This window comes from Canis aureus, chromosome 1 (assembly GCF_053574225.1).
Source record: "Canis aureus isolate CA01 chromosome 1, VMU_Caureus_v.1.0, whole genome shotgun sequence".
Lineage (NCBI taxonomy): Eukaryota > Metazoa > Chordata > Mammalia > Carnivora > Canidae > Canis > Canis aureus.
Genome location: NC_135611.1, coordinates 115,179,765 through 115,193,945, shown reverse-complemented (window position 1 = coordinate 115,193,945; position 14,181 = coordinate 115,179,765). Strand labels below are relative to the sequence as shown.

Below are 14,181 nucleotides of genomic sequence, written 5' to 3'. Positions count from 1 at the left end.
CAGGAGGGTGTCCAAGTTTAGATAAGTGTGATCAGAGAATGCCTCACTGAGAAAGTGACATTCGGGGAAAGCTCTGAAGGAAGAGAGGGACCATATGGACATCAGGGGGAAGAGCATTCCAGGCAGGGGAACAGCCAATGCAAAGGCCCTGAGACAGAAGTGAACCTCATGAGTTTGAGGAACAGCAAAGAGACCAGTATGGTTGGAGCAGAGGGAGTGAGAAGTTAGCGGTGGGAAGTAAGGTCAGCAGGTGGCAGGGAAGGTTGTGCAGAGGGTCTTAGTGGACCACTGTGAGGGCTCTGGGTCTTACCCTAAGTGAGATGGTGCCGCAGGAAGGTTCCAAGCAGGGAAGGGATGCTTCTGTGTAGGAGGAATAGACCGAAGGAGCAGGGAGCCCAGGAAGGAAGCCCCTGGCATGGTCCAGGTGGGAGAGGAGGGTGGAGGATGACGATTATTGTTTGCTGAGAGATCCAGAAATGAATCAGGTTGCAGAGCTCCAGGGATGGGCAGGGACATGAGCCTTGGGGAGGAGGTGGTGCGGGTCTGCCTCTGGCTGAGCCCCCTCCGCCCCTAGGTGGTGTCCTACCTGGCGGGTTGTGGCCTTCAGAGCTGCCCCATGCTCCTGGCCAAAGGGTACCCAGACATCGGCTGGAACCCGTGTGGCGGCGAGCGCTACCTGGACTTCTTGCGCTTTGCTGTCTTTGTCAACGGTGAGTCAGGAGCTGGTGGTGGCAGGACAGGGGGCTGGGGCCACTGACCAAAGCCTCCCTCGGGGTGTGAGCCACACCTTGGGCCACTGGCTTAGCCCGGGATTCCTCCTGGTGGGCTGGGGCAGCACGCAGAAGCCAGTGGGGGCCTGGCCTTAACCCTTGAGGGGCGGGGTCCCTGGGCCGTGGCTCACGAGGCCTCCTGACCGCCGGAGCCGCCAGGTGAGAGCGTGGAGGAGAACGCCAACGTGGTGGTGCGGCTGCTCATCCGCAAGCCCGAGTGCTTCGGGCCCGCCCTGCGGGGTGAGGGCGGCTCGGGGCTGCTGGCTGCCATCGAAGAGGCCATTCGCATCTCTGAGGACCCGGCGCGCGATGGCCCAGGCGTCCGCAGGGACCGGCGGCGTGAGCAGTGAGTCTCCCACCACCTCGGCAGAACCGGCCCCCCATCCCGGTGCCCCTGGCTGCCTCCCCCACACCGCCCACTTTCCTCTGCAGCTTCGGTGAGGAGCCCCAGGAGGAGAACCGGGTGCACCTGGGACACGCCATCATGTCCTTCTATGCCGCCTTGATTGACCTGCTAGGACGCTGTGCACCAGAGATGCATGTGAGACCCAGAAGTCCAGGGATGGGGAGGGGCACACAGGGCCACCCTTGAGCCTCCTCAGTCAGGCACTGGACAGCACTGATAGCTCTCACTCTGCGGGTGGTCTTAGGAGAGGCAGTTCTGAGGACAGACACACTGGTGACCAAGACAGCCCCAGGCCCAGCTCTCACGGAGCTCCCGGACCAGTGGGGGAGACCAAGCAAGGTGGGCCGGGGTGGCCAGGGCTGCAGTGGAGAAGCACAGGCCGAGGAGTCAGGGCTGGGGATTCTAGAGTTTGCCCTCCGAGGAGTCCTGGTCTACCTGCCAGTAGGTCAGGAAAGGATGGATGGGGTATCGAGCAAATGGGGCTCAAGGTGCCTGATGATGTGGCCCACACTTCCTTCTTCCAGCTAATCCAAGCTGGCAAGGGAGAGGCACTGCGGATCCGCGCCATCCTGCGCTCCCTCGTGCCCCTGGATGACCTTGTGGGCATCATCAGCCTCCCACTGCAGATCCCCACCCTGGGCAAAGGTGCGGAGGGGGCCGGACTCAGCAAGGCAGGGAGGCTGAGGAGGGAGCGGATGGGTCCGAAGGGCATCCCTGACCCCCTGCCCTCCTGGCCCACAGATGGGGCTCTGGTACAGCCAAAGATGTCGGCATCTTTCGTGCCGGACCACAAGGCATCCATGGTGCTCTTCCTGGACCGAGTGTATGGCATTGAGAACCAAGACTTCTTGCTGCATGTGCTGGACGTGGGGTTCCTGCCTGACATGCGGGCGGCCGCTTCGCTGGACACGGTGAGCAGCCCGCCCCGCCTAGCCACCGTCCCTGCCTCCAGAGAGGATGCGGGATGGGGCGTGGGCATAGCAGCCGGGCTTCTGTTTGTTCTGGGCTTGTGTACATATCATAATCCTCCCTCCCCACCCCCCTCACCCCTGTCAAGATAGAAAACAAAACCAAGATAAACTCTGAGTTCTGGGAGAGGGTGGGTGGAAATCTCCAACATCTCCTCATTCTTATTTAAGAAATAATCATTCTCAATGATGGCTCGGCACCAAGGAGACAGACCTGCGCACAACAGCAACAATAATACTTATATAGACATATAATAGCTACACAGTTAGATTGCAGTAGGGGACAAAGTCACGTAAGATGAGGACAGAACTGACCGCTGGTGTGGCCACATGGAGGCCACTGGTGACTTGCTAAGCACTTTCAGTGAAGTGGTGGGGGAGGAGCCATACTGGAGGGGGTTTACGAGGGTCTGGCAGGTGAGGTATTGGAGACGGCGAGTGTCAACAAGTCTTTACACAAGTTGGTGACAGAGGAGGCAGAGGAATGATGGATACGCTGGACAGGTGACCTTGTCCGGGAAAAGACTCTTCTCGAGATGAGAGAAATAACTGTTGGCTACTTGCACACTTGAACTTGCTAGTACTTGCTACTTGAACATGGCAACTTGATTCTGTAAATACCAGTTTATCAGAAATACTGAGGGCAGGGGCGCCTGGCTGGCCCAGTTGGTGGGGAGTGCGACTTTTGATCTTGGGATTGTGAGTTCGAACCCAGCGCTGGGTGTAGAGATTATGTAAAAATTTAAGAAATCTTAAGAAGAGAGAGAGAGAAAGAAAGAAAGACCGACTGAAGGCAGAAGAACAAGTTCAAGGACACCACCAGGACCAAAATCAAAATGTAGGCAACTCCACTGGATAAGTTGATCCAGTTTTTTTTTTTTAAAGATTTTATTTATTTATGAAAGACAGAGAGAGAGAGAGAGGGAGGCAGAGACACAGGCAGAGGGAGAGGGAGAGGCAGGCTCCATGCCGGGAGCCCGACGCGGGACTCGATCCCGGGGCTCCAGGATCGCGCCCTGGGCCAAAGGCAGGCGCCAAACCACTGAGCCACCCAGGGATCCCCTGATCCAGTTTTTCCAGCAAATAAATAGCATTTAAAAGAATAGGAGAGGAGACCATTACAGATGAAAGGACCTGAGATCCAGCAGCCAGATACATATGGTTTGGGGGCCTTCCCGGCGCCCTGATCCAAACAATCCCAGCTAAATATACAGCAATTTTTGAGACAACTGGGAAAGCTGATCATGAATTTTACACACTTGTTAATTCTGTTGGGTGTGAAAGTGGCGGCCCGGGATGTTGAACAGAAGCATTAGTCCGGATGGAGATACATATTCAAATTTCCATGGGTGAAGCCGTCTAGGGCTGGGGTTGCATAAAAATATTACAGGAAAAAAAGGGGAGCTTGGAGAGGAAATAAGCAGCACAAGGGTATCTACAGAAGACTCTACTCTGGATAACGAGGGCTCGTTCTTTGGTTCCTCGACTTCTGTATGCTTGAGATTTTGCACGGTTCACAGCGGTGATAGAGACGGGGCGGGGGACAGTGTTGGCGGGAGGTGCGACCACGGCCACCCCGGGAGCGCGAAGCGGGCCTGATGCCCCCGCTCTGCGCCCCAGGCCACGTTCAGCACCACGGAGATGGCGCTGGCGCTGAACCGCTACCTGTGCCTGGCGGTGCTGCCGCTCATCACCAAGTGCGCGCCGCTCTTCGCGGGGACCGAGCACCGCGCCATCATGGTGGACTCCATGCTTCACACGGTGTACCGCCTGTCCCGCGGCCGCTCGCTCACCAAGGCGCAGCGCGACGTCATCGAGGACTGTCTCATGGCGCTCTGCAGGTGCGGCGCGGGCGGGGGCGCCGGGGCGGGGGGCCCTGCAGGGGCGGGGGGGCGGGGGGCTCTGCAGGTGCGGGGGGGCGGGGGGCTCTGCAGTGCGGCGCGGGCGGGGGGGCTCTGCAGGTGCGGGGGGGCGGGGGCGTCGGGGGGCTCTGCAGTGCGGCGCGGGCGGGGGCGCCGGGGCGGGGGGCTCTGCAGGGGCGGAGGGGCGGGGGGCTCTGCAGGTGCGGGGGGGCGGGGGGCTCTGCAGTGCGGCGCGGGCGGGGGGGCTCTGCAGGTGCGGGGGGGCGGGGGGCTCTGCAGTGCGGCGCGGGCGGGGGGGCTCTGCAGGTGCGGGGGGGCGGGGGCGTCGGGGGGCTCTGCAGTGCGGCGCGGGCGGGGGCGCCGGGGCGGGGGGCTCTGCAGGGGCGGAGGGGCGGGGGGCTCTGCAGGTGCGGCGCGGGCGGAGGCGCCGGGGCGGGGGGCGGGGGGCGGGGGGCGGCCGGCCTCCGGCTGAGACCGCGCTGCGCGGTGCTTGCCTCCGCAGGTACATCCGCCCGTCCATGCTGCAGCACCTGCTGCGGCGGCTGGTGTTCGACGTGCCCATCCTGAACGAGTTCGCCAAGATGCCGCTCAAGGTGAGGGCGAGCCCCCTCCGGCGCGCGGCGCCCCCGGGCCCCCGGGCTCGTCGGTACCGCCCCGCCCAGTTAGCCTGCAAACCCGAGGGCGGCGTCCCCATGGAAACCTCTCTGGCCTTCTCAAGGGCACACTGGGATTTCCAGGGCGGTCGCTGGGCGGCATTGGTGCCTCTGACGCTCCCTCATTAGCGCCTGATTTGCCTAACAGAGCCAGGCCTCACCTGAATTAGCACATATTTGCATGGAGTACACTGCTTTTCCTAATTAGCATGCTTACTCGTCTGCCCAGACCACCAGCCTTACTCTTTGCAAATGAGTGCATTTATTTCAATAAATAGCACCACAGCTATTCTGCATATTTGCACAGCGTCTCCTATAATTTTTTTTTATTTGCCTGCTGGTTTGCATAAGGAGATACCTCCAACTCAGATATCGACTGTTTTACATAATACATCTAAATCAGCCCCTGTTTCAAATTTGTGTAGTGGATATGGAGGCCTGCTTCCCAATTACCATATATTTGCATGGGGTTCTGCTTATATTTGTGTGCCATGGTCATTCATGGGAGCACAGACTACTCCGTCCATATGGCCATTCGCACTTTGCACACAGTCCTACTCGTGGATTAATATTAGCACACTTACTTGTGTAAAGCGACACCAGACAAATCCAGCTCCAGTTGAATACCCATCCTGACTCTAAATTGGAATGCTAAATTTGCATAGTAAATGGGCCCAGACCACTTTCCAATAAGCATACCATTTTCTTTCATTAGCATCATTTGCAAAATCTGCATCGCCTTCGTAATATAAAAGCCCTGACACCCCTGGCCTCCTTGGCTTTTCTTTTGCCCGCCACCTACTATGTGCCTCTCATTTATGTGTCCCCCTCCTTCTCCCACCCAGCTCCTCACCAATCACTATGAGCGCTGCTGGAAGTACTACTGCCTCCCCACGGGCTGGGCTAACTTCGGAGTCACCTCAGAGGAAGAGCTGCACCTCACTCGTAAACTCTTCTGGGGCATCTTTGACTCGCTGGCCCATAAGGTCTGGGCACGTGGTGGATGAGGGGCTGAAAGGAACCTGATTGGAGGGTTTGGGGCCCAAATTTGGGGAATGCACAATGAAATTCCCAAATTTGGGGGTTCAGAGAGGGAGCCAGTTGTACAGCTTTAGAACCAGTAGAATCTATGAGTTTGGTCTCTGGTTTGGTTGTAGTGCAAGAGGGGATGGGCCTCTAGTTTGGGGGTTTAGGGAGGGGTGATAGAGGGTAGTTTGAGGGTCCAGGTGGGCTGAGGTTTGGGTTTCAAGGAGAGAGACGATAATTGATGTCTGGGGACCAAGGGAGGAGGGTTAATTATTGGAGGGGTGAGTTTGAAGTCCTAGGGCTCCAAGATTTGAAGGCGCAGCCAGGCCTGCAGTGACCCCCACCCCTGGCGTCCCCAGAAGTATGATGCAGAGCTGTACCGCATGGCTATGCCTTGTCTGTGCGCCATCGCAGGGGCCCTGCCCCCTGACTACGTGGATGCCTCATACTCATCCAAAGCTGAGAAAAAGGCCACGGTGGACGCTGAAGGCAACTTCGATCCTCGGCCTGTGGAGACCCTCAAGTGAGGCCTGGGGGCAGGAGTGGGGTGGGGGATGGGGGCTAGGAGAAGGAGAAGAAGGTTTCAGACATGGAAGGAGGGGCCAGCCCCAACATCTGCCCACCCTATCCCCCTAATAGTGTGATTATCCCAGAGAAGCTGGATTCCTTCATTAACAAGTTTGCTGAGTACACACATGAGAAGTGGGCCTTCGACAAGGTTGGTGCCAGGGTCCCCCCTCCCCAGCGACCCCCATTCCTGCTGGCCTTTCTCAAGAGCCCAGCTTTTCCCTGTGGCCCTGGATTTCCCTGAGACCCCCAACTGTTCCTGGGACCTAAAGTCTCCCCTGGAACCCTCAGTCCCTCCAGGGTTTCCCTTGTGTGTGCTCCAGGCTGCTGTCTACCCCTCATGCTGCCCCCTGCTCTCAGCTCCATAGTGGCACTACCCTACCCTTACCGGTCCCCTCTCCACCTCCAGATCCAGAACAACTGGTCATATGGGGAGAACATAGATGAGGAACTGAAAACCCATCCCATGCTGAGGCCCTATAAGACTTTTTCAGAGAAGGTGAGCAAGTCTTGGGGCCCAGTGCTAGGGTTCCAATATGTAACCTCCAAATTTGGGCATTCAAGGAGGAGGGAGGCCGCTTCATCAGCTTGGATCTAGCTGGAACTGCAGGTTAGGGCTCCTCATCCATGGACTTCGCCTTCTCTCAAAACATAGTTGCCTCCCCTACACCCCGAACTCCCTAGGTTCCTTCTTAGAGTCACAGATACGGGGTTTTATTCCTTGGGCCTACAACTTAACTTCTCTGAGTCTCATGTGTAAAGTGGGATATTGGGATGAGTTTGTTTGGGAGGCTCTGTTACAAAGCAAGTTAAGAGACCTGGGTTCGAATCCAAGCTGGACACTTCCTCCTAGCCCTGTGGTCGAGGCTTTCCCCTTCTTAGGACCCTGGAGGCCAGGCAGTAAGGCTCCTACCTCCGCCTCCCTCCCATCTCATCCCATCCCACCAACTCCCCGGCTTCCTGTCCACCCCAGGACAAAGAGATTTACCGCTGGCCCATCAAGGAATCTTTGAAGGCCATGATTGCCTGGGAATGGACGATAGAGAAGGCCAGGGAGGGTGAGGAGGAGAAGACGGAGAAGAAGAAAACGCGGAAGATATCCCAAAGTGCCCAGGTCAGGGGAGGGGCCTGGGCAGGGGGCGGGGTCACAGGGTGGTGAGCCGCTAGGGAAGGGGGCGTGGCCAGGAGGGGGTGTGGCCAGACCAAAGGTGGGGTTTGAGAGAGGAGCCGCGCACAGGGAAGAAGGTGGAGTCAGCGGAATGGGGGGGCCGGGAGCGGGGTGCTGGACCAGGCTGAGCGACCTGGGAAGGCGGGGCGACTGGGTCTGCAGAACCGCAAAGGGCAGAGGAGGGCACGGCTTAGAGACAAGGCCTTAGGGAGAGGGCGCAGAGCGGGGGCCCAGGGCCAGGTGGAGGGGGTGACCTGTGTTGGGGCCCGGGCTTCCTGCCAGCCCATCAAGCCCTCCGGTCCCTCCCTCGTCCTCCCAGACCTACGATCCGCGAGAAGGCTACAACCCCCAGCCGCCCGACCTCAGCGGAGTTACCCTGTCCCGGGAGCTGCAGGTGAGACCCCTGACCCTTCATCTAGGAGGTATGCCTCCTAGGCATGGAGGTGTTTGTTGGGGTTGGGGAGGACATCCCCTGACTCTCTCACCCACTCCCAGGCCATGGCGGAACAACTGGCAGAAAATTACCACAACACGTGGGGGCGGAAGAAGAAGCAGGAGCTCGAGGCCAAGGGTGAGGGCGCCCATCGCATCCCCGCACAGACCCCTCTTCACCGAAGTCCTCTAGGCATAGGCTCCAGAGTCATAGGGGTCTAGATTAGAGTTGTGTCACTTTGAACAATTGCTTTCACTCCGCCCCCCCCCAATAACAACACCATCGACTACCCTAGGGTTTTGCTGAGACTATGAAGATCATCCGAAAGCCATGTTTTTGTTATTCTTATCTGTTTTTGTTACTATAATTACGCATGCCAGCAGCTGCAGGAGCCACCAACATGAGCGTGGCCTGGGTCTCCCCAGTCCTCTGATTTCTGGTCTTTGCTGCTCCAGGTGGTGGGACCCACCCCCTGCTGGTCCCCTACGACACACTCACAGCCAAGGAGAAGGCACGAGATCGAGAGAAGGCCCAGGAGCTGCTAAAGTTCCTGCAGATGAACGGCTACGCTGTCACCAGGCACGTGGGCTGCGAGTCTGGCCGGGGAGGGGCGGGGAATGTGGGAGGAACCAGGGAGGCAGAAGCCCGGAGAAGCTGGGCTGGGGCGAAGCTGGGCCCGAGAAGGGAGGAGGCTGCGAGGGCGGGGCCTGGAGGGTGAGGGAGGGGCCAGAGAGGAGAGGAAGCCCAGAGGGGTGGGGCCTGAGGGGGCGGGGTGGGAAGGACACTAAGGGGGCGGGGCCTGGAGGGTGAGGGAGGGGCCAGAGAGAAGCCCAGAGGGGTGGGGCCTGAGGAGAGGGGCGCGGCCAGGGGGGAGGGGCTAAATGGGCGGGGCCTGGGGAGGGGAGAAGGCCACGAGGGGTGGAGCTTGGGGCCAGATAGGGGAGGGCTCAAGAAGCGGGGCCAAAGGAGGAAGGGGCCGGGGTGGGGAGGAGCTAGGAGGGGTGTCTGGAGTGGGGGCGGAGTCAAGGAACATCCAGGAACTTGAGGGGGTCTTGGGGTGGGGCCGAAGCCTGTGGAGGCTGGGCCTAGGGGAGCAAAAGGGGAGCTGGAGAGGATTGGGAAACAGGGTGGCCGTCCCTCCGGGCTGACCCCCTCTGCCTGTCCACGCAGAGGCCTTAAGGACATGGAGCTGGACACGTCTTCCATTGAGAAGCGATTCGCCTTTGGCTTCCTGCAGCAGTTGCTGCGCTGGATGGACATTTCCCAGGAGTTTATCGCCCACCTGGGTACGGAGGAGTCCCTCCGTCAGCCGGCCGTACCCGCGGTTTCACCTCAGGCCCCAGTTCATGCATTTGTCCTTCCCTCCCCGTATCTCATTATTGTGCCAGACACTGGTCCAAAGGTGTTGAGAACATAGCAGCGGGTGAGACCAAAGTCCCTGTCCTCCTGCATTGACATTCCTGTGGTGCATTCAGACAATTAACATCGGATAACTTAGGTTTTTAGAAGACAGTTAGTGTTTTGAGAACAAGAATACACTAGAGTCAGCTAAGGAAAATAGGAGTGGGATGAAAGTGGAACTGGTTAAAATTTTTTTAAAAGATTTTATTTATTCATGAGAATCATAGAGGCAGAGACATAAGCAGTGGGAGAAGCAGGCTCCCTGCGGGGAACTTAATGCGAGAGAGACTCTCGATCCCAGGCCTCCAGGTGTTGGAGGCAGATCACATAGAGCTCTGCAGGCGTGGGGAGTGCCCTGAGGGGAATGACACCACAGGAGGGTTCTGAGCCAGAGAGGGCCCTGACCTGCCTCAGGTGTTCACAGACTCCCCTTGGCTGCACTGGAGATGGCATCTGGACGTAGGGGCCAAGAGGGTGAGGACTGGGCAGATTCTGGAACTCTTTTGAGGCTGTTGGGATTCCCCGCACATGTCTCTTACATCCTACTAAGAATCACAGCTCGCCCTCCTATCCCTCCCAGCTTCCCCCAGAGATCCCAGCGTGTCCCTGAGAGCCACCCATGGAGCCCCTCATGAGTGGCACAGCAGGACTCACTCACACATCTCGCCTTGGGTCCCACGTGCTGACTGTGCTGAGCACCTCGCCTCTCTGTGCCTCAGTTTCTCCATCTGTCCATCATAACTGGCCACAGTTCTGTCCCTTTCTTGTTGGGTGACCCAGGCTGAGTTATTTCACCTCAGTTCTCTCATCTGTAAAATGAAGAAGAGGGACCCACTATACAGACCTCCAAGTTGGGAAGAGATTGTGCAAGCACATTTCTCACATTTGCCAGGGACGTTGCAAATGTTTGACAATGGGAGCCAGCATTATTATTTTAGTTGTATTTTAGTAGTAGTAATTATTACTGTCACTGGTATTATTTTCTGAAATTGATTTCCGCTCTAAAAGCAATTCTAATCTGTCTGCAGTGACTTCTTGTTTTATTCATTCGTTTATTCATTCCAAATTGATTCAGTGTCAAGTATCAAAGTTCAGGAAGAAAAGGGCTTGTGAGGAAGGGGATGTCCCATGGCCTTACCCTATCTGAGTTTATCCTCCTCCCCATTTTCAGCCTCAGGAAGGGTTTGATCAAGGAGTTAGGGGATTAGATGATAGATCGGGGAGAGAGGTTCACCTCAAAGCCAACAGAGGGAACTTTATACCAAGAGTTAATCTCTCATCTTTTCCTACCTTTACCCTGGTGTCCCCTCTCTCCAATGGAACACCCTGAGTTCCCCAGCCTTGAACCCACCATGACCCCTGTTTTCCCTCCCCCACCAGAGGCTGTGGTCAGCAGTGGACGAGTGGAAAAGTCTCCACACGAACAGGAGATTAAATTCTTTGCTAAGGTGAGAGGTGGGCTCAGAAAGCTGGAGGGGGCTGGGGACCGGGTGGCCTCCCCCACCCTTCACTCAGTCCCCCTCATCTCTTCCTCTCCCCATCCCCCAGATCCTGCTCCCTTTGATCAACCAGTACTTCACCAACCACTGCCTCTATTTCCTGTCCACACCGGCCAAAGTGCTGGGCAGTGGCGGCCATGCCTCCAACAAGGAGAAGGAAATGATCACCAGGTGGGCTCTGCTTTGACCTCTGACCCAGCCCCCTGACCTCACAGGATTGTGATCCTGGACCCTTGCTGCCCAACTCTGGACCTTAGGGGCTCTGTCCTGGGTGTTGGGCACCGACCACTCCACCTGCAGAGGGAACTGAAGGCTGAGGGTGACCAATTGTCCTGTTGTGCCCGGGCCCAAGGGTTTTCCCAGGACATGGGACTTTCATGGATGGATTGGCTGTCTGGTCAGAAAGACAGACCAGTCTCCCCAGCCCCCAGCCTCCCCGGTTCTGGTTTCTGCCCCTGACTCTCAAACCTGCTCATCTCCCCGGCCCCTCCTCACCCTTCCTCTCTTTGGTTTTCTTCCCAACCACTTGACACCCTCCCGGCTCTGCTTCCTGTCCCTCTGTCCCTCTAATTGCACCACTGCTGTCCTGGTCTCTTGGTGTCCTCACTCTTTCCTCTGTCCTCCTGTCCCTCTTTCTTCAGCCTCTTCTGCAAGCTTGCCGCTCTTGTCCGCCACCGAGTGTCTCTCTTTGGTAAGTAGCTCTGTTCCCCGAGCTCTTCTCCCTGTCTTTCCTCTTTCCCTGCAATCACCCACCAAGCTCACCCTAAAGCGTTCCTGGTTCCTGGTTCCTGCCTTGATTGGCACAACCCTCACTGTGTTCTTCTTCCACACCTGGGCGCACCTGGATGCACCTGGGCATGGGCTGGGTCATCCTGGGTACAGGGCTGGGACTGGGACAGCGGCGGGCCCTGACCTCACAGAGCCCCTAGGCTGGACACTGATGGCCCAAGGGGTCAGGGCTGGGATGGGGGAGGCACAGCGGGTTTGGGGAAGGACAGGGGCCTATGGGGGTCCAGGTGGAGGTGGGGTTCGGGACGAGATAGATGTAGAGGAAGGCACTGCCCTCCAGCCCTTCCTTTACCCTGGCCTGTCCTCCTTTCCCAGGGACAGATGCTCCAGCTGTGGTCAACTGTCTTCACATCCTGGCCCGCTCCCTGGATGCCAGGTACGGGGCACGGCGCCCACTCCCACCCCTGCTCCCCTCGCTTTTCTGAAATCTAGAACCTCAGATTCTAGAACGGGTGCACCCCGGCTTCCCTCCTAGGACGGTGATGAAGTCAGGCCCCGAGATCGTGAAGGCCGGCCTCCGCTCCTTCTTCGAGAGCGCATCGGAGGACATCGAGAAGATGGTGGAGAACCTGCGCCTCGGCAAGGTGTCCCAGGCGCGCACGCAGGTGAAGGGTGTGGGCCAGAACCTCACCTACACCACCGTGGCCCTGCTGCCCGTCCTCACCACGCTCTTCCAGCACATCGCCCAGCACCAGTTCGGAGATGATGTCATCCGTAAGGACCCCTGGCCCCGAGGCGGGGGGGGGGTCGGGGGCCAATTGGGCCAATGCCAGCCGTCCTCGCGTGCCTAACCCCAGGTGTTTGCGAGTGTGGATTCAGGGCTCGAAGCCAAGTGTGCACTCAGTGAGCTGGAAGTAACAGAATGAGTTCATGAGGATAGGAGTTCAGCTGCTGCTCTAACGAAAAGTCCCTAAACCACTGCAGCTTAAGCAAGAAGAACATATATTTCTTTCTCATGTTATGTCTAGTTATAAGTGGCTCATTATAATAATGATGTCAGAAGCCCAGGTGCCCCCCACCTTGCTACCCTGCCATCTCGGAAAGACTGCCTCTATCTGTGGGGTCCAGGATGGCACGCCATTGCATCCTCAGTCTAGCCTGGAGGAGAAGAGAAGAAGCAAAGAGGAGGGCATTGCAGTTCTTCTGAAGGAACGACCCAGAAGCCTTCTGCATCACTCCTGCTTACCTCCGTCTCATTGGCTCAATTTAGCACGTGGCCACGTGTCACTGCAAGGGAGGCTGGGAAAGTGGCCTTTATTCTGGGAGGTCGTGTGTCCAGCTAAATATCTGAGGTCTGTTAGTAGGAAGAAGAAAAGAGCAGAAAAACGTTAAGAGCAGGTACTGGGAGTCCGTTAGCAGCGTGTACCCTGTTTATGCTACCAAACGGCACGTATGGTGCGAGACCCAGACCCTGGGGTCTTGGGACACATGGCACACAGGGTGCAACATGCCTTTGCTAATGAGACACAGACAAGGTGTTACACCCGGGGCGGTGTCGGGTACTCAGAACAAAGAGGCTTATGAGACGTGGGCTGGACTATGGTGGAGCAGGGGGGAAGGACAGGAGGAGGTGGGAGAGATGCTCAGGAGGCCGAAGGGGTGGGCTGTGGAGGGGAGGCAGGCAGAGTGGGGCCCACGGCCCTGGCCCGGGCCCTGCGGACAGTGGGGCTGCCAGGGGACAGGGGGTGGAAGAAGTAACCAGTTTGGGGGAGATGCTGAGGTCAGTTCGAGACTTGGTGGTTGCGAGGGACCCAGGGAATACCCTGGAAAGTGTCCAGGATGGGCTGGAGGCCCCATGGGCAGTGGGAACTGGCAGAGAGTGGGGCCATGTGTCAGCTCACAGTTTATTTGAAAGTAGAACCTCTTGATAAAAGTAAGAAAAGTTGTGCTTGGGTCGGGTACTTCCCCCACTCCTACATTTTATTTAGAAATTTTTATTTATTTTTCTTAAAGATTTTAGTTATTTGAGATAGAGAGAGAGAGAAAGAGAGAAAACAGAGGAAGAGTGAGAGGGAGAATCAGACTCCTCACTGAGCAGGGAGCCCAACCTGGGGCTCCATCCCAGGACCCTGGGATCATGACCTGAGCCAAAGGCAGACGCTCAATCACTGAACCACCCAGGTGCCCCTATTTAGAACATTTTATTTTATTTATTTAAAAAAAAACTTAAAAAAAAAAAAAGATTTTATTTTGGGCAGCCCAGGTGGCTCAGCGGTTTAGCGCCGCCTTGGGCCCAGGGCCTGATCCTGGAGACTCAGGATCGAGTCCCATGTCTAGCTTCTGTATGAAGCCTGCTTCTCCCTCTGCCTGTGTCTCTGCTCCCCTCCCCCCCATGTGTGTGTCTCGTGGATAAATAATAAAATCTTTTTTAAAAACTTAAAAAAAGGGATCCCTGGGTGGCGCAGCGGTTTAGTGCCTGCCTTTGGCCCAGGGCGTGATCCTGGAGACCCGGGATCGAATCCCACGTCGGGCTCCTGGTGCATGGAGCCTGCTTCTCCCTCTGCCTATATCTCTGCCTCTCTCTCTTTCTCTCTGTGACTATCATAAATAATTAAAAATTAAAAAAAAAAACTTAAAAAAAGATTTTATTTATTTGTTCATAAGAGACACACAGAGAGAGGCAGAGACACAGGCAGAGG

The 14,181-nt window shown here is 57.1% G+C and overlaps 1 protein-coding gene across 1 annotated transcript in view; it reads left to right on the top strand.

Annotated features, from left to right (window-relative positions):
- RYR1 (ryanodine receptor 1) overlaps window positions 1-14,181 on the top strand; it is a 117,428-nt gene that overhangs the window by 47,164 nt on the left and 56,083 nt on the right. Inside the window, exons 43-63 of the mRNA XM_077852935.1 lie at window positions 575-710; window positions 930-1,116; window positions 1,203-1,311; window positions 1,701-1,821; window positions 1,918-2,087; window positions 3,765-3,985; window positions 4,509-4,599; window positions 5,505-5,645; window positions 6,045-6,208; window positions 6,325-6,403; window positions 6,662-6,751; window positions 7,226-7,366; window positions 7,740-7,814; window positions 7,916-7,991; window positions 8,309-8,432; window positions 9,024-9,139; window positions 10,635-10,702; window positions 10,803-10,924; window positions 11,395-11,444; window positions 11,858-11,918; window positions 12,018-12,256. Of these exons, the coding sequence (XP_077709061.1) occupies window positions 575-710; window positions 930-1,116; window positions 1,203-1,311; window positions 1,701-1,821; window positions 1,918-2,087; window positions 3,765-3,985; window positions 4,509-4,599; window positions 5,505-5,645; window positions 6,045-6,208; window positions 6,325-6,403; window positions 6,662-6,751; window positions 7,226-7,366; window positions 7,740-7,814; window positions 7,916-7,991; window positions 8,309-8,432; window positions 9,024-9,139; window positions 10,635-10,702; window positions 10,803-10,924; window positions 11,395-11,444; window positions 11,858-11,918; window positions 12,018-12,256 (2,581 nt within the window). The remainder of the gene's footprint in view (window positions 1-574; window positions 711-929; window positions 1,117-1,202; window positions 1,312-1,700; window positions 1,822-1,917; window positions 2,088-3,764; window positions 3,986-4,508; window positions 4,600-5,504; window positions 5,646-6,044; window positions 6,209-6,324; window positions 6,404-6,661; window positions 6,752-7,225; window positions 7,367-7,739; window positions 7,815-7,915; window positions 7,992-8,308; window positions 8,433-9,023; window positions 9,140-10,634; window positions 10,703-10,802; window positions 10,925-11,394; window positions 11,445-11,857; window positions 11,919-12,017; window positions 12,257-14,181) is intronic.